This window comes from Citrus clementina, unplaced genomic scaffold (assembly GCF_000493195.1).
Source record: "Citrus clementina cultivar Clemenules unplaced genomic scaffold, Citrus_clementina_v1.0 scaffold_3, whole genome shotgun sequence".
Taxonomy (NCBI): domain Eukaryota; kingdom Viridiplantae; phylum Streptophyta; class Magnoliopsida; order Sapindales; family Rutaceae; genus Citrus; species Citrus x clementina.
The window spans coordinates 9,291,693-9,314,659 of NW_006262339.1; the positions used below are offsets into that span (position 1 = coordinate 9,291,693).

At 33.1% G+C, this 22,967-nt stretch overlaps 2 protein-coding genes across 4 annotated transcripts; both read left to right on the plus strand.

The window, feature by feature from the left end:
- The first annotated feature begins 264 nt into the window (after positions 1-264).
- On the plus strand, positions 265-10,044 carry LOC18048878 (DNA mismatch repair protein MSH2). 2 transcript variants are annotated; one of them, XM_006440851.2, is made up of 13 exons: positions 265-418; positions 539-588; positions 908-940; positions 1,554-2,627; positions 3,152-3,706; positions 3,784-3,894; positions 4,034-4,123; positions 4,223-4,294; positions 4,722-4,832; positions 5,907-6,033; positions 7,393-7,592; positions 8,392-8,544; positions 9,369-10,044. In XM_006440851.2, exons 1-13 carry the CDS (start codon positions 379-381, stop codon positions 9,567-9,569), a joined length of 2,817 nt encoding a protein of 938 aa, XP_006440914.1. In that variant the 5' UTR covers positions 265-378; the 3' UTR covers positions 9,570-10,044. The 2 variants fall into 2 exon arrangements, with proteins under 2 accessions (XP_006440914.1, XP_024044655.1); XM_024188887.1 differs by having other exon boundaries at positions 9,330-9,412.
- A 3,493-nt stretch (positions 10,045-13,537) lies between these two features.
- Positions 13,538-21,736, plus strand: LOC18048879. 2 transcript variants are annotated; one of them, XM_024188845.1, is made up of 14 exons: positions 13,538-13,861; positions 15,019-15,109; positions 15,275-15,359; positions 15,706-15,790; positions 16,867-16,969; positions 17,532-17,601; positions 19,272-19,317; positions 19,454-19,700; positions 19,770-19,975; positions 20,104-20,178; positions 20,684-20,753; positions 20,946-21,026; positions 21,194-21,273; positions 21,375-21,736. In XM_024188845.1, the coding sequence occupies exons 1-14, from the start codon at positions 13,746-13,748 to the stop codon at positions 21,451-21,453; spliced, it is 1,434 nt and encodes a 477-aa protein (XP_024044613.1). In that variant the 5' UTR covers positions 13,538-13,745; the 3' UTR covers positions 21,454-21,736. The 2 variants fall into 2 exon arrangements, with proteins under 2 accessions (XP_024044613.1, XP_006440916.1); XM_006440853.2 differs by having other exon boundaries at positions 13,539-13,861; positions 16,867-16,936.
- The last annotated feature ends 1,231 nt before the right edge of the window (positions 21,737-22,967 follow it).

The window sequence follows — 22,967 nt, forward strand, 5'->3', positions numbered from 1 at the left end:
AAATTCTATGAATTGTTTAATTACTTCCTATTAGCCAATTTCGCATTACGAGTAAAGTGTTCTTTTGAAGTCTTTGATGCTCTAATGATCCGCCCAACCCGGCCCAATTCGCAGCCCATAAAAATATTACGTAATGGCGTGTATTACACGCGCCCCCAACAAAAATCCCGCGCCACTCTCTTTCCCGCCATTACCACACACTCAGTCTCACGTTCCGAGTATGTATAAATAAATAAATACAACATATAAAATTAAAAAAAAAATTATATACAACGAAAATTCTCTTCAGTTCTGCACTCAAAGGAGTCATCTTCTTAGAACCCGAAAATTCCCAAAATAATAAGAATAATAATAATAATAAGTTAAATTTATTATCAAATGGATGATGAGCAAAACAAGCTTCCCGAGCTCAAATTAGGTAACGAAACCCTAGTCTTATTATCATTTTTCTTTTGTTTTTTTCATTATTTTTAATTTGATTTTTATAATTTTTGGTGAGAAATGAAATTTAAATTGTTTGTTTGTTGAACTTGAATAGATGCGAAGCAAGCACGAGGGTTTCTCTCATTCTACAAAACCCTACCAAATGTAAGCTCGCTTTTTTCCATTTCTCTCACATGGACATGGGTGTGTCTTTATTTTGATTACAAATGTTAATTTTGTCTTCTTAAACCTTGTTGTCTGTTTGTTTGCTGAGAAAATGAAATATAACGGAAAGGAAAAAAAGAAAAAAAAACTGTGATTTGTGGGTTTTCTTGTCTTGACAAGATATTTGTTTTCTCGTAATTTTTCGTTTACTGTGTGTTGCTAACAGGAGGATTAATGTGGGAAATGGAAAGAGTCGTTCTATTTATTTTTTATTCAAATATTTTTTTAAAATTACTAAATTTGTCCTTTTATGCTGCAGGACACAAGGGCTGTTCGGTTCTTTGATCGCAGGGTCAGTTCATTCTATAAGTTAAATTGGTTGTTATTATTGGTTTTATAGATTGACGATTGTAAATTTGTTCTATATAGTGTGTGCGTGTGTTCCAACTAATGCTTGTAATTTTTGTGACGTTGCTCTATTTTTAAAAGAAATTAATCTGGGAGGTTTCTTATGATATGAATTTTTTGCATTCTTTCTAAAAAGTTGTCCATTTGGAAAATGGATGTCCTTTCTTGCCATTTTCATTCACAGAATTTCTATTTTACCAACTGAAACACTAAGAACAAGTTTTTCTAAAAGAAACCAAAGAAGACCTTGATGTTAAGAATTGCTTAATCATTAGATTGTTGAATAAGATGTTTGCCATTTTAATTGGTTTATCTCTTGAAGGATTTTGGTAATACTAATTTATGTTATGCATAATATTTAATTGGAGTAATGCTGCATATTGCTCATCTTCACTTTACATTTCTTTTATCAACTGTATTTTGAATTTCATCTCATGGTTTATAAGCATTCTTCTTAGTCTGACAGAGTTTTGTTGTTTTATTTTTCTTTCTTTCCCACATATAATTTTCTAAGTTATCATGTTTAATGGTGTTTCTCTATTTTCTTAAATATGCAGGACTACTATACTGCTCATGGTGAAAATGCAACTTTCATTGCAAAGACTTACTACCATACCACTACAGCTTTGCGACAATTGGGTACTGGATCTGATGCTCTTTCCAGTGTAAGTGTTAGCAAGAATATGTTTGAAACGATTGCCCGTGATCTGCTTCTGGAGAGAACTGACCACACTCTTGAGCTCTATGAGGGTAGTGGCTCAAATTGGAGACTGGTGAAAAGTGGTACTCCTGGAAATCTAGGTAGTTATGAGGATGTTTTGTTTGCGAACAATGAGATGCAGGATACCCCTGTCATCGTTGCACTATTTCCAAACTTCCGCGAAAATGGGTGCACTATTGGGTTGGGTTATGTTGATTTAACGAAAAGAGTACTTGGATTGGTTGAATTTCTTGATGATAGCCACTTTACAAATGTGGAATCAGCTTTGGTTGCTCTTGGTTGCAAGGAATGCCTTTTGCCTATGGAGGCTGTAAAATCTAGCGAGTGTAAAACTCTGCGTGATGCTCTGACGAGATGTGGGGTGATGTTAACTGAGAGAAAGAAGACTGAGTTTAAAACAAGGGACTTAGTGCAGGATCTTGATAGGCTTGTCAGAGGTTCTGTGGAACCAGTTCGAGATTTAGTTTCTGGATTTGAAATTGCACCTGGTGCTTTAGGGGCATTACTGTCTTATGCTGAATTACTTTCAGATGAGAGCAATTATGGAAACTATTATATTCGAAAGTATAGTCTGGACAGTTACATGAGGTTAGATTCTGCTGCTATGAGGGCACTAAATGTCCTGGAAAGCAAAACTGATGCAAACAAAAATTTTAGTTTATTTGGTCTCATGAATAGAACTTGTACTGCTGGGATGGGAAAGCGGTTACTGCATATGTGGCTAAAGCAACCTTTATTAGATGTGAATGAAATCAATGCCAGGCTAGACATTGTTCAAGCATTTGTGGATGATACTGCACTGCGCCAAGATCTGAGGCAGCATCTGAAAAGAATCTCAGATATAGAGCGACTGATGCACAATCTTGAGAAGAGAAGAGCAGGTTTGCAGCAGATAGTTAAACTTTATCAGGTAGGTTTCTTATTCTACTTGATATTATGTATTCGTACCATGTTATGACCAAATTAGCGCAAACTTTTTGGCTCAAAAATAACAAAAATGAATAGTTATTTATTTCCTATATAACAAGCCAAAAGTTTTATCTTCCGCACAGGGCTGACTAAATGTTACTAGTTTAGCCTTTTCTATAGTAGATCATTTTCTAGTATTTCCTTTGGTTGGTTAAGAGCGTTAATATAGTCTCCTATACTGAAATTTCAACCCATTTAAAATAAAGTGCTCTTTTATTTGCATACTTTTATTGTTTTAAGAGCTGGGAGATATGAAAAAAGCTTTTTATGTTTTCTTATTTTCCTTTTTGCTTCTTGATTTGTTTTAATTTTACGATACACTACCTTATGGTAACAAGAGCAGGCTACTTGCTGGCCTTTGGTTATTGTCCCAAGTTATAAACTGAATTGTATCTCCAGTTTATTGTATATTTTTCCATTAACGGCACTTGTAATCTTACGTTGATGGTCATTTTTTGGATGCAGTCAAGTATCCGACTTCCATACATTAGAAGTGCCCTGCAGCAATATGAAGGACAATTTTCTTCATTGATCAAGGAAAGATATTTAGATCCCCTGGAGTCATTAACAGATGATGATCACTTGAATAAGTTCATTGCTCTAGTAGAAACTTCTGTTGACCTTGATCAACTTGAGAATGGAGAATACATGATTTCATCAAGTTATGATACTGGTTTATCAGCACTAAAAAATGAGCAAGAGTCTCTAGAGCGTCAAATACACAGTTTGCACAAACAAACTGCTTCTGATCTCGATCTGCCTGTAGATAAGGCGTTAAAGCTAGATAAAGGCACACAATTTGGACATGTCTTTAGAATTACAAAGAAGGAAGAGCCAAAAATACGGAAAAAGCTCACCACTCAGTTTATTGTCCTTGAAACTCGAAAGGATGGAGTGAAATTTACGAACACAAAGCTTAAAAAATTAGGAGACCAGTACCAAAAGGTACTTGAGGAGTATAAGAATTGTCAAAAGGAGCTTGTTAATCGAGTTATTCAAACTGCAGTAACCTTCTCTGAGGTATATATTTTTTATTATAACTTATTGCTTTCTTTTGACTTTTTTTTCCCTGTTTTTAACAAAGTGTGATGTCGCAGGTATTCAAGTCTTTGGCCACCATGCTTTCTGAATTGGATGTCTTACTCAGTTTTGCTGACTTGGCTTCTAGCTGTCCTACTCCATACACAAGACCAGACATCAACCCACCTGTAAATAGTGATAACCATTGGCTTCCTTTTGTTTTTCTTGCCTTGATTTCTTTTCTCTCTTTTGTCTTTTCTATTCTTTTTCTCTTTTCTCAAAGATACAATTTTTCATAGTGTCATTGTTTTGATATTTGTGTGATAGGATGTGGGAGATATTATATTAGAAGGAAGCAGGCATCCTTGTGTGGAAGCTCAAGACTGGGTGAATTTTATACCAAATGATTGTAAACTTGTGAGTATTCTTGCGATCGGAACCAGAGAGGTGTGGTTTTCTGCCTTTTATACATAAGCTTGACCCATTCCTTGCACTTTGGCTTTTCTTGTGTATCAGATTAGGGGAAAGAGTTGGTTCCAGATCATCACAGGACCTAACATGGGTGGAAAGTCCACATTTATCCGGCAGGTTGTTAATTATAACTCTTTTCTATCGATCCTATTAATTGCTATTTCATTGCTCTGTTCCTAGTGACTTGTTATCTTGTCTTGATATTTTACTGCTATAAGATACAGGTAGAGGGACTTCGCCATTCATGAGTTACGGTGTTACCATTGGCATCCTTGCATCAAATATTTACCCATTCAAGTTTCTTATTACATACAAGTATTTTTTATCAGCATTCAACTGTATGGATCTTTTTGTGATCTTGAGGGGTTTCTTTGTGGTGTGTGGACTCCTTGTTCACTTTCTGTACATGTTTTTCTTCTTAATACAAGTTTCCATGTTTCCTATCATCCAAAAAAAAAAAAAAGAGTTTCTTGTTACTTACATCCTGTGAATTTTCATATTACTAGGTAAGAAATTGGCTTATCAATTTTGGTCATGTTTGCAGGTTGGTGTGAACATTCTGATGGCACAAGTTGGTTCTTTTGTTCCTTGTGACAGAGCTAGCATTTCTGTACGTGATTGTATTTTTGCTCGTGTTGGTGCTGGTGACTGCCAAGTGAGTTCCATGGCATTTGCTTTCAAAGTTTCAAAATTTCTTGAACTTGGACTAGGAGTTAAATGTGAAAGAATATATGTCCAGTTGTCTGTCATGTTATTTATCAATCAATTATCCTTTCATCTAACATTAGGAAATCTATTTCTCCAACAATTATCAGTTTTATGAATGATCAAGTTCAACACCAGATAGAAAAGTTCAAAGCAGCAACACTTGTTAATCTTCTTAATTGCTGGGGTATAGCACGTACCTATACATTTAGTACTTATTCTAGGCCATGCCTTGGGACGTTAGCTAGGGAAGCTGTTGTTTTACTCCTAACTTATGCCCAGGCGGGTCCTGGAAGAAAGTTAAATAGGAATAAGTATTCAAAAATCGATTTTGAAAAAGGCTATTTAGATAGCATCACGCATCTCATCTCCATTGATAATGCACAATTCTATGTACTTTTTATAAATTGAATCTCTCTGATTCTGACACCCATATTCACACATAATGTTCTAAATTAGTGGCAGAAACTATTGGACTATGGACCACTTTTCAGTCTTCAGTTACAAGCATAAGTTGCACTATCTCAGAATATATGGCCTTAAATCTTGAAATGCGGTGTAGTCAGACGTGTTTATTTACTTTAATGTTAGCCAAAAATTATTGGAATCATATATTTAGCGGGCCAATTTGAAATTCTTTGCAGTAAAAAGGATTTGTTAAGTTTATTATACTATTTGATTAGCTTGTTTCATTTTGGAGTAGTCAAATCTAAACATAGTTCTAGCAGCAAAAGTTTCTCAATTTTGACATTCCTTTTCTCTATTTGGTTTCTTCTAGCATGATTTCTTTTATTCCTACTTGGAGGATTTTAAAATGCTTTACTTACTACTGCTGCTTAGGACATAAGTTTAAGCAGTATGTTATTCTAGCCCAGTTCATGTTTTGCATGTATAATGTTTGTTATACAAGTGCTCGAATGTTCTAGGTTCTAAGTATAGATATACACCAATTGTCATGAAAAGGTTACTAAATATTTCCTCCTTGTGATACAAGTTTGATTGTTCTGCATTTTGTTCCTTTCAGCTACGTGGGGTTTCTACCTTTATGCAAGAAATGCTTGAGACTGCATCAATATTGAAGGGAGCTACTGATAGCTCATTGATAATCATTGATGAGTTGGGCCGTGGAACATCCACTTATGACGGATTTGGTATGTTTCACTTAAAGACCCTTTTCTAAGGGTTTTCAGTTGCTATCTGTGATGCAATCCCCCCCACCCAAAATAAAAACACACCCAACACATAAGTCATCTATAAGTAATAGTCTTTGACGAGTTGGTGCTTATGATGGATTTGGTTTGTTTGTGGACCCATTTTTAAAGACTTTAGTATCTCCCTCTATCTCTCTCATGCAATTGTTTCAAGATAGGGATGGGGGGTTGGGAAATGAAGGATAAGCATACGGTCAATCAGGGGGTGGGTTGATTCAATACAAGTGTACAACCCAATGCTAGGTTGCCAATCAAGTACCTAGAGGAATCTGGGGAATTTTTTTTCTATAATATAATTAAAAAAAAAAGGCAGATAAACTTATTATGAATCATTTTTTGTTGTGTAAGTGATTTGAAATCTACCAGTCAATCAAGTGACGTTGGACTGCATGCTGCAACACTTGTTTTTTCAACTTTTAATGATTCCAGACAAGTAGAGATAACATGTCTGTCTGTGGCTCTATAATCATCAAAATTTTGCATCCTGGACCAAGACAGTTTTTGGCTAGGATAAAGCTCGTGAGTTTTGGTCGAGCTGAGCACATTGGATTAATTTTTTTGCTAGTGTCTCTGTACATGGCTGAGGCCTGGATCACCACAGACACATTAAAGTGTGTAACTGATAAAGTCTATCAAATTTTTTGATTGTTGACGCAAAAGGAGGTCCTTTTCAGCTGTGCTGTCTTCATTTAGCACAAGATGCCTGTTTGTGATAGTTCCAATTATGTTTCAAACATCAAACCAGAGTTTCTAACAAATTGATTTCATATGCAACTTTGGGAGTGTGTGCATGTGTGCATGCATACATCATGTGGGGGGTCAGTGGGGCTTGCAGTAGCTTGCTTACTTCCCCCCCTCTCTTCCATGTTTGCACGAAACTGTTCATTTTAATGTGTTTGAGCTCAGAATTGGTTTGGCTACAACTTCGGGGATAAACACTCCCTAACCATTTTTTTTTTTTTTGGTGGAAGTAACTATGTAGACTGAACACATTGTATGTTTAGTTTCCATATAATGACCTAGTTTTACTGCTTAATATTAATCATGAATAAGTTGTTTAATTTATTAGGCATCAATCTAAGGTCGATATAATCAAAAGTGATCTTAATCAGGCTGTTTCAGAAACTGGTCCTTTTCAGCTGTGTCATATTACAGTAAAAAGGCATAGTCATGTTTTCATGTCATATTACAGTAAACTGGTCCATTAACTTGCACCTTTTTCTGCGGTTTATACATAATTTTGTTAGATACTTCGGATCACTAGGACTGATAGACATTATGTTATGCTTTGATTATCAGGTTTGGCTTGGGCCATATGCGAACACCTTGTTGAAGAGATCAGAGCACCAACTCTGTTCGCAACCCACTTTCACGAACTGACTGCATTAGCTCATGAAAATGCCAATGAATTCAATACAAAGCAAATGGTTGGTGTGGCAAACTATCATGTCAGTGCTCACATTGATTCCACAAGTCGCAAGCTGACTATGCTGTATAAGGTGCAATTTTAACTCATACTTTTTGGCCTTGTCAAGACAAAGCATAGTTTGTGAATAGCTTCTTGTTTTTTGTTCTTGCTCCAGTTTTTATTCTAAATCTGTTAGAGTTCGCTTCACTTTCTAAGTTCTTTTCACTTTGCATTCTTGATTTGGATGTTACAACTCAGGGTAGTCAATTTTAATACGCCTATCTAATTCAGGGGTGTCCATTTGGAGAGCGTAAAATGCAAGAAGGAATTCTGGATCTGGCGTAGGATTGCCTTTTACATCTTTAGAATAGTGATTTTATTGTTGGTTGAGTAGAAGTGGGATTGTGTCAGTTATGAATGGAACTAAGAAGTATGAGTATCAGGCATTGTCAAAATGATAGGCAATTAGTGCCGGCTTTACAATTAGGTGCTGAAGATGAGGCAATCAGCTGAGTGCATTTTTTAGATTGTGGTGGATTTTCAAATATCAGTTACTTGAGAATCTACTTCTCAATTATGTTTGAGTTGTCAAACTAATTTTATCACATGTAGTTTATTTGAGTTATGTTTTTGGACCAATACAATAGCAATCATCAAATAAGTGATTATCAATCATAATTTAGGAGTAATTTTTCAAACAAATAATTATTTGAGAATCCACAGCAATCCACTAGCAATCATTCCAAATAAGTACTTATTTGGACATAATTTTTTGCCACTTTAAGTACTGTCAAATGTGCTTTTTATTCCTTTGCTGATCTTATACCAGTCCATGCACATTTTCAAAACTGCATTCTACTGATATTTCCTCATTTGTCCTTACGTTCCAGGTTGAACCGGGAGCTTGTGATCAAAGTTTTGGCATTCATGTTGCAGAATTTGCAAATTTTCCTGAAAGTGTTGTCACCCTTGCTAGAGAAAAAGCTGCTGAATTGGAAGATTTCACGCCTTCTGCAGTCATTTCAGATGATGCTAAAATAGAGGTGTGTGCTTTTATATCACAGTTCTTAATGACAAAGGATGGTTTATTGTGTTGCTTCAGTCGCTAACTATTATCATTGAAGCCCATTTTTATGGTAATTATTTAAGTGAAATGATGATTAGTGGTATCAGTGTCATGGCATGAAAGTTGATTTATTAGTTAGCAGTGCAAAAAAACTGAATTCAACCTAATTGTAAACCTATTGAAGCCATGGTCATCGATTTAGGGCAGCCAACACTTTTTATTTAAATTTGCATTTCATTGGACTTGTACCGATATGAACAAAATTGCATTAACATGCAAATCAATCTATGACCACAGCTGGACTGAGTGGGGTGGACATTAAGTTATTAGCAACATCTGTTTCTAGACGGAAGAGGCTAGGAAATTCAGTCCTCTTTCATTAGATACTGCATAACTGGGCTTGGCTCTCTCTCTCTCTCTCTCTCCTTTTGAAAAATAAAAAAATAAAAAATAATAATTAAGAAAAAAATTTAATATAAACCAAACCCACCTCAATATTGATGCAAGTGACATTTTACCCCAAGACTGCTCTTACCACTGCAGGAAGCTTTCCAATGAGCCAACTAGTACTCAAAATGATTAGTTTTGGATTGATAAACCTGTCTTTGTTTTACTATCTTATTAGGGTTTAGAAAGCAATAAGCCTGTTCCCACAAGAACATTTTGCATTTATCATTTCCATGGAATGAAAAATACTGTTAATATAATCTTGCCATCCTACTTTAAGGTATTCACTTTTTTGGAATACATTTTCTTTTTCAGCCATGAAATGCACCTTGTGATCCTGTTAACTATTTACAGGTGGGATCCAAGAGAAAAAGAATAAGTGATCCCAATGACATGTCTAGAGGTGCAGCTCGGGCACACCAATTTTTGAAAGAGTTCTCTGATATGCCACTGGAGACAATGGACTTGAAGGAGGCTCTGGAACGAGTAAAAAAGATGAAGGATGACTTAGAGAAGGATGCAGGAGACTGCTGCTGGCTCCAGCAATTCTTCTAGCTGTCTTTCAACTGAAGGTAACTTAAACTGGGTACATTCGTAAATCCCATGCTTGTCGCTGTAAATGAGGTGTCTTCCAATGTATCCTGTGGAGTAGTTATCAAGTCAAATGGTCCACTTCCCCTCCATTTGTGTGTCTATAGTACAAACGGAACTGCGGGCAGGAAACAGATCAGTTTCTATTTTTGGGTTGAAAAAGAGCACATAACTGACCTCATCCACATTTTGAGACACCCAAGGAGGGAAGAAGGGTGAGCATCGTAAGTAAATTAATATCCATTGTAGGCTAAAGGAACAGAAATTAGGGGGAAATGTTGCCAGATTTCTAATGAAAGTGTCCTCTGTTTCTGGGAAAGCACATGGTCGTGCGCTGCTGTCTCCCCTTGAACTAAAATTATTTCTTGAACTATGGCATGTAAGATCTTTTTGTTTTAACCTAGCATAGTGGTAGCAAAGATGGTTTAGTTTATCTTTATTGCATTAGGTTTTATGGGTTTTTTCTTTTCTTGCTCTCATCATGCAATATTTGTAGATGTTACTGCAGAATTTAGAAGCTCAGATCTATATAGTATCTGCTTTGGGTTAACTACGTAATTTAATTATCTCTCCAAAATAATAATGATAAAAAATAAATAAATAAATAAAATTGTGGGCCAACGGATGTTGCATTCTTACTATCTCAAAATATTATTAATTAAGGGTGTCTGTCTATAAGGCCAAGACCCCAAAATATTTATTTGTAAATTTTCCCAGAATATCCATGTCTATTTCCTTTCAAATACACCCTCTTCTTTTTTTTTGTTTGTTAGCTTAGAGTTAGAATATCTTTCTTGTAGTTTTTGATGGAAATATCTACTGAACCAGTATGTTGCATCATATGATATGACATCAAGTTATCAAACTTTTGTTTCCTTTTGATTTTATTATTATTAATTAGGTCAGAGATAAGATTAGATTAAAGTAAATGGGATTATTATAATAAACACTACAAAAATAGTGATTAAGAAAGTTTATAAAGTGGAATTGTTGAGAAAAATTGATTATTTAGGGATGGCAAAATTATCCGCCAAGCAAATACGTCTAAATTTACTTGTAAAAATTCATCTGTTATGGTAATTTTATGGGTTGAGGGTGTGTTTGGTATTTCTTTAAGAAAAAATCTGTTCGGTACTAGTGCGAGTATCTATTAACTCGCATTTTTATTTTAATTATTTATATTTTTTATTTTAATCACAAAAATTACATTAAAAAAATTAATCATAAATATATTTAAGTTAAAGTTTCTAATTCCCAAATCTAACTGCAACATATATACAATAAGCTTTTAATAAGTAGAAATTTTATAATTTTTATTACTAATGTTTATTCTACTTTAATTGATTTTGTTTGTTTTGCCGTAATGATAATTGTATAAAGTTTACTTGTTAATATTATTGATAATACTTGTATATTGATTAAGGGTGTGTTTGGTACATGTGATTATGGTGTATTATAACAGTCGGGATTAGCTAATGCGTCAGTTGATGCATTAGCTTTGATTTTTTTTTTTTTTTGCTTTTGCTTTTAACTTTTGCTTTTTGCTTTATTATTATTATAATATTAAACTAATAAATAAATATAGTTTTTAATTTAATATAATATTTTTATTTTATTTGTTTTTACATTATAATTATTAATATAAATTACTAATGCATCAGTTGACGCATTAGCTTTGTTTTTTTTTTTTTTTTGCTTTTGCTTTTAACTTTTGCTTTTTGCTTTATTATTATTATAATATTAAAATAATAAATAAATATAGTTTTTAATTTAATATAATATTTTTATTTTATTTGTTTTTACATTATAATTATTAATATAAATTAATAAATAAATAATTTGTTATTTAATAATAGTATTTTTTATTTTTACATTATAATTTATTAATAAATTTATAACTTATTATAACTAATAAAAATATTTAAATATGAATAAATTTGAATAATATTAATTTAAATTTAATAATAATATAAATAATAACATAAAATATTAATGCAATTTAAACATATTAATATAATATAATATTTAATTTAAATTAATTAAAAAAATAATACAGTACAATGTAGCACCAAGTATTGTACAACATTATTATAATACAGTGCTAATGCAATGCATCATAATACAATACACCAGCATTAAAATAATGCAATACAACATAATACAATACAGTATGCTAAACGCACCCTAAAAGTTGAAGCAAGGTATTGATATTAGTGATGATGATTTGCCTATAATAGAAATATTTTGTGTTAGATTAATATATTTGTGTATTTTTTTAATGTTGAAATTTTAATTTCTTATTTACATTGATAAAATCTAGATTTGAATATTGTTTTCAGATTTTTTGGGCCATTATTATATATTTATAGTTTGAATAATATAATTTAAGTTTTTATGTATTATTAAAAATATTTTTTTATATTCGTGATTTTAAATGAGAAAACTTAAAAAAATATCTACTGCGGGTTGTAGGTGGGTTTGGTAATTATTAAAATTCACAGAGGACGAATTTTTTAAAAAAAGTTAAAAACCACTACAAATTGTAGGTGGATTTTATAATTTAAATTTTTTATAGATGTAAATTTAATAATAATAAACTCGCAGCTTACAATGCTAATTGTCATATCTAATTATAAATATTGTTGGTTCTCATTGAAAAGAACCAACGGAATATTATTAGATTTTCTTGTTGCTGATTTAAGGGAGACTTAAATAGTTAGTCGCACATCAGACGAAAATGACAGAGTGATGTATTATAGTCATAAATAATTATGGTCATTGGTTCCACAGATATTTATCCGAACAATCATGCTTTGCCACAATAAGGTGGAGAAAAAAAAAAATATTATGTTCTCTTTTTCAAATTGGATGAACGGCCACTAGCGTATGAGTTTACTGGATATATTTTTTAAAATTTTTAATTACTATTTCCAATACCAAAAAGGGTAATATTGAGGAAGAATAAAATGAAAATAACATATTTAAGTAGTTTTAATTAGGTATTAGTCGAGTTCAAATTTTAGAGAAATAGAAATAAAAAATTAATTTGAATTTTATTTTTCATAATTGGGGTAATTTTGTTTTTTAAATAAAAAAATCAAATTTATTATATGCTAACATTTTAGCCCTTTTCTTTTTTTAAATACTTTATTTTTAAATAAAATAATTATAAAATTAATATATTTAAATTTTAACCCTTTAATCGAGTGGTGAGATATGTCTTGAACATCCCTCTTAAAATTTCCTCTATTAATTAAAAGTTGGATAAAAATAGTAACTTTCTCTACTAATTTATCAGTGGAATAAATTTTTTTAATATTTATGAAGATAAAAATTTAGATTATAGTATATAGAAAATTTGATTTAAATGATCTCAATAAATACACGATGTCCTTCTAAGTTTACAAACATAATTTTTAAAAATAAACTGCAAAAGATATATATTTATAATATATATATGTATATATATAATTTCATTCCGTCTCGTTGTCTCCGTTCTCTGTACCTCCACGTGGACTGCCAAATTCGAACCGTGTCAGTGAGTGACAGTGAGGACGCTGGATTCTTTCTAAATTGCTGTATAACCTTTACAAGTGATCCAATTACGAGCCTGTCACGCTACTCACGTGAAGCCAAAACACTTGAAAGAGCAGTGACGTTGACATTGGAGATAAACTCTGCAGTATAATTGGACATTCATTCGTACTTCAAACTAAGGGTCTGTCGTTTTAATTTATCCTTTATCCAGAGATGTAATTTCAACGAACACGATGCTTCGCTTACGCAAATCCAACACCGGCCCATATTTGGGAAATCCCCGCCATTCCAAGTTCCAACCAAGTGGACGACGCCAATAAATGACCAGATTAGGACCTTGTGTTCTCTCGGAGGGGTAAAGTAGTCATTCGAGCGGGAAATAAAATTAAATAATAAATTTCTCTCATGCGTGTAAGCTAAGTGAGGTGGTGACAAAAAAGAGTAAAGTAATGCGTTTTGTTTTGTTTTTTTATTCATCATCTCGATACCCAAACCAAACGGAGAGAGAAATAGAAACACAAAAGGATTTTCCAATGGCGCATAGTGAGACGTGAGACGTCGTCGTGTAATCCGTCGAACTTGATTAGAGAGAAGAAGAAGAAGATGAGCTGGAGAAGAGTGTTGAAGTCCGTGCAGGCAGTGGCGGCACACAGCCTTCTCTTAACTTTTACGCTACTGCTTGTTTTGAAGCTCGATCACGTCATCTCTTACTCTTGGTGGTCCGTCCTTCTTCTTCTTCTTCTTTTTGTTCTTAAATTTTATTTAAGTTGAATCGCAATCTTAGGTTATTTCATTAAAATGATTGAAGAAATTTATTAATTATTGGCTTTGTCTGATTCATTATTTTTTTTTGTGAATTTAGTCTATTGGTTGACACAGTGCAGCTGTGCAAGCGCATACAAAAGCTTTTGTTTTTAAATTTTTAATAATTTGATTATTATTTTGTCTTCATTGTTATTCGGTTAAATGAAATAAATTTTTTTGTAGTATGAGAGAGAATAATTTATCGTATATTGTTGGAAAAGAAATTAGCACTTAGCTTAAAATAGTGGTAATGTTGAAATTAATGAAGAAGAAGGATTGGAATAGAAGTTTTATGGAAAACAGAAGTATGGATTTTACTTTGACTGGGGCTTCTTCACTTAACTAAACTTCTAACTCGATGCTATTATGATCAAGCTAGGTAGATTTCTCGAGCTTGACTGATTGAAAGGCTGTTTTCTTGCCGCATTTATGTGGCTCTTGTGTGTGCTTTACATGAGAGTAACATTTATTAATATCAAAAAATAGAAGCTAGCTTTTGTCTTGTAAGCAACCATGCCTATGGTATTCAGATCATGCCATCATGGGCCTGATGATTAGATCAATTCCTCTTACCCTTCTCATTTCTCTCACTTTTCATGCCGAGGACCCCCGCTTTGGTTGCTTGGTTGGGATAAAACCTTCACCTCAATAAGCGGTGGCTTTGATATTTTATGGAACCCTGTTTTGTGAGGCATTAACACCAGCCTATTGATTCGGAATCGTATTGTTCAATTGTATTCCTGTTGCTGAATGCTTCACGTTTTACATAAGCAATAATTATATGTCCATTTGGTATTTTCAAATGAATTTCTGAGAAATCAGTGCTAATAATTGTCACTTTCAGTAATTATTGAGGTCGAACTTTTAATTCAGAAAAATTTCAATCAATTGTATTCCTGCAACTGAATGCTTCACATGTTCCGCAAGCAATTACCGTGGATCCATTTTGTATTTCAATACACTTCAGAAAAATAAGTATAATAATTTTCACTTTCAGTTGTTGTCATTGTTGTGTATTGTAATTTGTTTTTCGATAATTTTGATTTCTGCATGTTTGTACTCTGCCATGCAGGATAGTATTTTTCCCAGTTTGGATATTTCATGCAGTGGTTGCACGAGGAAGATTCTCTCTACCTGCTCCGTCAGTTCCCCATAATCGTCATGTGAGTTCATATTTTTTCTTCCAAAGGTTGAATGTAATTCAAAGGACTCATTGTCGTATATATTTAAATCAGAATCCCATAATTACTGACAAAGAATTATATTTAATGTTGAATGTGCAAATCCATGATCAAGCTTTTTGAATAAGATTTTTCTTTCTTGGACAGTGGGCACCTTGTCATGCCATTGTTGCAACACCATTACTCATTGCATTTGAACTGCTTCTTTGTATATATCTTGAGAGCATTTATGGTATGTGCAAAATCCTTCTACTCTTTATTTTTGTATTGCTGAGTTTTGAGAGTGATTCTCCCTTGTCTCCCTTTATCTGTTGTGTTTCTACTCATACATGGGTGAATTTCTTCAAGAAATACCAAGTTGGCTGAAACTTTAACCTTTTAGTAAAATTCGTGACTGCTGATCAACAAAACATGAATTCATTGCATAAAAAGATCTTATTCCCGTCTGTTGGGCACTTTTAAGGCTTAAAAATGCTGGATACAACCTGATAGTACCTAATACAATCCGTTAGTGGACTAGTCATGCCCATGCATATTGAAAATGTTGTTTTAATGTTTTCTTTCTACACTTTTAACAGAACATGGTTTTGAAGCGGTCAACTTGAAGATTGTCTTTCTTCCCCTGTTGGCATTTGAAATAACTATTCTAATAGACAATTTCAGGTATGTTCTTTAGCTGAGAAATGAATCCAATTTTTTCCTCTTAATGAATTCTGTATACTAGTGACTATTGTCAGATAGATTACGTTCTCTTGGTTTTAGATTACATTCTCTTGTTAATATCAATGTCCCAAGATGTTACACTGAGTTTTCTGTTTAAGCAACTAGTTGTTATTTCTAATTTTCTTTTCACATTTTTGCTGCTGTTAACCAAATGAAGGTGCTTATTGATTAATCCAAAGTTAAGTGTCTTGATATTCATACACTTGTCCCAATTTCCTTTTTCGTTTATTTGAAATTGTTCTTGTTCCCCTGAGTACCTGGAAATTCCAGGTAGTTCACTGCTGCTTGTACAATAAGTGATGCTTCTTTTGTATATTAGAACTGTTACTCTGTGTCATTAATAGGGGAAAAATGACAGCTGAGCTTGTGGATGTAGATCCTTTTATGTTTTTGAAACTTCTTCTTTTACTTCTTTCTTTCCTTTTCTAAAAGAATTAGTTCCTATCTCTATGTAGACACCTGGTCTACAGATGTATCTTGTTTCTTTTTGCCTGTACTCCTACTTTTCTTCTTCTTCTACTTCTTTCTTTCTTTTTTAATAGAATTAGTTCATCTCTCTATGTATACACCTGGTCTGCAAATGTATCTCGTTTCTTTTTGCCTATACTTCTTTCCTTTTTTTTTTGTAAGTAAAAAAACAAAGGGAAAGACAGAAAGGGTTGTGTTTGTGCATTTTCTTCTGTGTGGATGACTAGACATTCTAGGGATAGGACTGGATAAATACTATTTTCTTTATCAACTTAAGCTTTTGGTCCACCCTGTGAATGTATTGATCTGTTGGTTTCTTGTTTTGGTTTTGAAGTGTGAATGTACATAAGCTGATCATTGTAGTATATCTAGCTGACTGATATAATAAATGCTTAAGTTTGAAATGTGCTTTTGTCTGTTTTTTACTTTCTCCCCTAATTGATATCCAGAACTTATGGTCTACTGCTTTGTTGGTAACTCATTGTCTTTAGTCCATTTTAATATAATATGATACAGGCTTTGTAATTGAAGACAGTTTCTTTTTCCAGAATGTGTAGGGCTCTTATGCCAGGAGATGAAGAAAGCATGAATGATGAGGCAATATGGGAGGCACTCCCTGTAAGTTCTGTTGAACTAGCCATATCTAATATGGTAGTGAAAATCTCTCACAAATTGGCCTCATGCTTAATAAATTGTTTCCCAAAAAAAATGTAAAAGATCCTCATGATAATTAGATTTTAGACCAATACCAGATTGACAGAAAAATGGCAAAATGCAAGGTGATGAGCTATGTGGAAATTGAATGCTTAAAATAGTTGATTGTTTGGTTGGCTTGAGCCTTGGTTCATAGATTCAGTTACATAGCATAACTGATTTGGAATTCTTATTTGGCCATTTAACTCGCCTAAAAATTACATAGAGTTAGTTCTCTTTTGGTGTTTGAAGATTTCATTGCTTTGATGTTTGGTACCTCACCTTTCAGAATTTATTCCACAATTGCTATGGGTGGCTTTTCTGGCAATACGTACATATTTAAGTAATTGTCGAGAAAAATGCAGAATAAGTTAATGGCTTTAAGTATGAAATATATTCTCCACATTCTTGTGTCTTCCTCATCATTGTAATTCAAAACAGAAATATTTGTAATTTTGGATGTGGATATATCATGTATGTCTATATATGACTGTTATTGAATTTTCTATCTTGTTTGTAGCACTTCTGGGTTGCAATTTCCATGGTCTTCTTTGTGGCAGCTACAGTCTTCACCCTTCTTAAGCTTTGTGGTAATTTCTTTAATTCCCACTAAGTTTTAAATAGGATTGCATATTATGCTTTCTCTTGAGCTTCATTTTGTAGTTGTATGGTTCGTTAAACTGTTGTGTCCTTCACTTCAAATTTATCTTTTAAGGTTACTTGTGATTGAAAAGTGATTTATAGATTTGCAGAATACTACTTATCAAACTCATAATATGATGCAAAAAAATACTTATCTTTTTTGGAAGTTGGCCAAGTGAATGAAAGTGAACTATCAAAAAAATATTTCTTTAATCAACTATTGGTCAAAAAAGTTACTTGAAGATTTGCTATTGGCTGTGAAAGTAGTTGTTTCTTTATTGAGCAACTGCTCTGTGCTTCTAGGAGTTTGTTCCTTCTGTGATGAAATGTTCTAATTTATTTGGGCTATTGGCTTAGGATATTATGTTAGAAGAACAATTGCTAAAGTGTTCATACCTTTGGTTAGTGATTTCTTGAGCCCTTTTCTATTGTGGCTCAAAGAGATGAGATTGTGAAGGATGAATTATTATCAAATCTGATGTGGTTTAGGCCCAATTATCTCTGAAGTTGGCATGTAAATCACTTTTTGCTCAATTGGTTCATTTTTCATTACTCTATGTTGCTGCAAGTCAGCAAGATCCTTTGTGTGATGGCTAGATTGTCATTTTTCTTAATAAGTATCATCAAGCAGGAAGCCAATAAATGTATCTGTGAAGTTTCATGTGGGCTCTCAAGTGCAAACCTTTATTAATGAAGATAAATTTTTATCCTGTTTTATCACTACTGCTGTTGCATAGTCAGCAACATTGAAAAGAAAATTCTCCATTTTAAATGCACTTTACGATGGTGTCAAACCAGAAGTCATTTGGTCCTTTAATTGAAGGAGGCAAGGAGCTCCATGCGATTTGGAACAAATTCATCCTTGAATTGCACATGCCTACTGGAGAACTCCTTACTTAGATCCTAACCCTTATTTGTGCTTGTCCTTGTTTATATTTTCGATGTTTCTTTGGCTTAGTTTGAGTTAAATCTTGCCCCCAGGATTGTGTTCATTCTCAGGGGTGATTTCGTAGGATCCTGAAATTGATCCTGCTATTGTTTTCCCTTGGAACTTTTTGCTAGTCAGACCTATTTGGGTTATCCCTGTAGTAACACTTAACTCTTCTGTCTTAATCAGCATGATTTCATGTCAAATTAGATGCTATCTGATAGGATCCTGAAATTGATCCTGCTTTTGTTTTCCTTTGGAAGTTTTTGCTAGTCAGACCTATTTGGTTTTGGTTATTCCAGTAGTAACACCTAAAACTTAAAGTCAAATGGGGTGATTTCATATCAAAGTAGATGTTATATTTGATTCCATGGAGGAGACACATTCCTAAACATGAATTTTCTGATTCTTTTTGGAGATAATGGAGAGCTACTGTCTTTTTCTTTCTTTGGGAATTTTCTGGGGTTTCAGCTTTGCTATTCATGCTTCATTAGTGATATTCTAGAGGGTCTCTAGGTGCGTCCTTGGTACATGCATGTGTTACTTTTATATCACTATAACTGCCAAATTTACTTTGGATCACTTGATTGATCCACTGTTTACTAATACCTATACTCCTAAATTTTTTTCATTTTATAATTTCTGCCATTGTAACTGGTTTATGTTCTTTTATTGTATAACCTTACACAGGTTACGTGGGTGCTCTTGGCTGGTGGGATCTATTTATAAATTTTGGGTACAGTTTTCCTGCTCTTTATGTCAGACTTGATTTATACCTTTGTTGAGTACGGCCTTTAATATCGTAATTTGAGAGGGTATTCATGGTTTTACTAGATCATTAAGTGATGAACGTTAATGTGTAATTGCTGCAGCATTGCAGAATGTTTTGCTTTTCTTGTTTGTACAAAGTGGTCGAATCCTGTAATTCACCGAAGTCCTCAAACAAGACCAGCCACTTCATCATCAGCTATTACATATCTTGACTGGAATAGTGGCTTAGTAGTTTCTGCAGAGGAGGAGCAGAATCCAGATGGAATGTGTGGCCTATCAGACATTGGAGGCCACATTATGAAAGTTCCAGTAATAGGATTTCAAGTTCTTCTTTGTATGCATCTAGAGGTATGTGTACTGTTGATTTGTGATCATTTCTACGGTTTGGTTTATCTTATTAATATATCCTTATTTCAGGGAACACCTGCAGGTGCTAGAAATATACCACTTCCTGTCCTTTTCTCTCCGCTTTTCCTGCTGCAGGGTGTTGGTGTTGTCTTTTCTACAACTAGATTAGTTGAGAAAATTGTAATTTTACTACGAAGTGGAGCTGGCACAGGGATATATTTTAGAATTTCTTCAAGAGCTCATGATTGTTTTGGGTTTTTGCACCGTGGCTCTAGGTAATGAATTTTGAGTTACATTGGGTATCAATTTTTAATAGAGAAGATTGTGCACTTATTGAATCATGCTAGGAGTTGATATTTTAGAAAAAGTAACATTTTCTGCATCGGGCTATTCTTAAAAACAGGCTATTGGGTTGGTGGTCAATTGATGAAGGGAGCCGTGAAGACCAGGCACGACTTGTCCATGAGAACTCCTCTGGGTTAGTATATATCCTGCATTTATCAGGTTTAGGAGATGCACAAATTGCATGGGTTTTGATTTTTGGTTTTGTTTGCGCCCCTATGAGATATGATTACACAATATTTTGAGAGAGGAAGAGATACTAGAACAGCAGCAAACTCTTAAATTTTAGGTAAAAATTTACTCAGTTTTTTGGTAAAGTAGATATGAAAATTGCCACATGCGATTGGTTTCTATTGCACTACATATAATATCGGACAAAAGTTTTATGCTTAAGAATAGTTAAATCTTGACAGCCCTTTGGGATAGCTAATGCAATATAGTTAATTATGAATGGTGCACCACGTATGGTCAATGAGTAAACGATTATTCTACATTTCTTGTGTTGTTTAACGGATACACGATCCCTGATCTCATGTTTGAGTTAATTTTGATGTAGCTGCCTAAGTCTTATTTTCATTTTCATGCTTTCTTTAAGCTAAAAAAATGTTTTGATTATCATGTCTTGGGTTCCAAACTTGTAGATACAACACTTTCTGTGGTTATCCACCTGAAGTAGTGAAGAAAATGCCTAAAAAGGAACTTGCTGAGGAGGTGATTACAATTCCTGCTATATATTTTTTTTCCATATTATCTTTTGCTAATTTGGTCTTATCTATGCTTTTGAATTTTGCCAGAGTGCTAATTTCACTCTGCATCTTCATTCTCTAACATATGTTCAAATAATGCTAAAATTTTTATGATTCTGTTTCTGCCTGCCTTATATATATTTTTTTGGTTCTTCAGGTATGGAGACTTCAAGCAGCTCTTGGCCAGCAGTCAGAAATCACGAATTATAGCCGGCAGGAGTTTGAAAGACTTCAAAATGTAATACTCTCAACTTTGATTGTTAGTTTTACTGTATTGGTACATTGCTTGAAAATAATAAATAAAGGAAGATCTTTGCTCTGGGAGACCGTTCATGAGTGGAATTTGTTTGTGCTCTGTTCATTCCTCGCTGCAATGCGTGCATATTTTCTTATTGTATTGTACAGGAAAAAGTGTTATGTAGAGTTTGCTTTGAGGGAGATATTAGTGTCGTCCTGCTTCCATGTAGGCATCGTATCCTTTGCAGGTATGATCATTTAACCCTATAAAACAAAAGTTCACATTCATTAATTTTTCTTCGTTCATTGTCATGCTCATTGCTTGGTAATGTGTGGTGCTGCGCTGCAGCACCTGCTGCGAGAAGTGCAAAAAATGTCCTATTTGCCGTGTTGCCATCGAGGAGCGGTTACCTGTATATGATGTTTAGATTTCCAGACGCCAGCCTTTTCTAAGCACTCCGTCAATTGACTTCAATCAGGGAAAATGCTTTTACAGTTTTCGCTGGAACTTTTAACTCTGTAAATGTTTTTTGTTGATATAAAGAGTTCCCCCCTCCGCCTTTTAATTTAGTTTTGTTGGTGGAAACTGTAAATATATTGTTATCTTTTGAGAGGTCAAAATGTAGCGTCGCTTTCAGGTTGTAACTTATTGTTTTTTCGAATATTAGCAATGTGGCTGCACTCGGCTGTAGTCTTGACTTATTATTATTCCCCCACCCCCCCCTAAATTTTTAGGTTCGTATATAAATGTAAAAGAAACTTCTTGAATTCCGCATTTGTATTATTTCCCTTCACTGCCTAGATATTTTCCAGAAACTAACGAAGATTTAGAGGTCACCCTTAAGAAAATGATAAAACTTGTTCGATAAGTTAATTTATCTACTAACATTATAAATGCATTATGAGTATAATGTTTCACGTTAAATAAAAGCATAGGTTATCAAAATGAATTACTTGCAATAATTGAGATATTAATGGGGATTTAAGTGTTATGGTTTATTTAATAGCTGTAAGTCATTATTTAATCTTTTTTTTGTTGCTTGGTTGTTTTTTAAATGAAGTTTTTGAAATTAAATAAGTTATTTTATTTTTAATAACGAAAGTTTAAATTTTGAATTTTGGGGAGTGGAGTTTGATTTTTTTTAAATATTAAAATATACAATATGTTTTATTTATTTATTTGATTATTTTATTTTATTTTTTTATAATATAATTTTAAGAATTTTATCTATTAAAGTAATTTTATAATTTTTAATAAAAGTTACAATTGAACAACTACAATTTTTTTAGTAAAAATCCTACTAAAAAAACTTCACTTAAATAAATTTTATTTAGAAAATTATTTCAAACAGAACTTAAATATTTTAAACCCTAGCATTATTTTTACAGTAAACATGATTTTAGTTAAGTCTTGTCTCCGTTTTAAATATGTAGAAATAAAAATAACAGTAATTGATATTGTCAGGAGCCTATTTTTTCATATTTTACAAAATTAGGTGTGGATATTCATATTTTACAAAATATGAATGTAAGTGGTACCATTTCCATTGTATTGCTGCAAAATATTGATGTTGATCAACTAAATTTGCTTTTTTTTTTAATACAGGCACCAAAAAAAATTATTAAAACAATATATGGTATGTCATTATTTATAATTTAGGTGTCACTAATAAGATGTATTGTTGTGTATGAATTGCTTATAATTAAAAAAATAATTGAAAGGGAAAGTGATAAATTTTAAAGATTATACGGTAAATTAAAATTGAAAAAAATTTTGTGTGGACCGTTCATAATTTTTGAATTTTCATTAAATATTGATGATTTCTCTTTTTTAAATCGCTGATATGGCAAGACCATGAAGGTTTATGGCTATCATTGTAGCCAATCGAACCGGAGAGAACTCCCAAAAAAAAAAAAAATTACTTGCCCAGATGTGGACAGG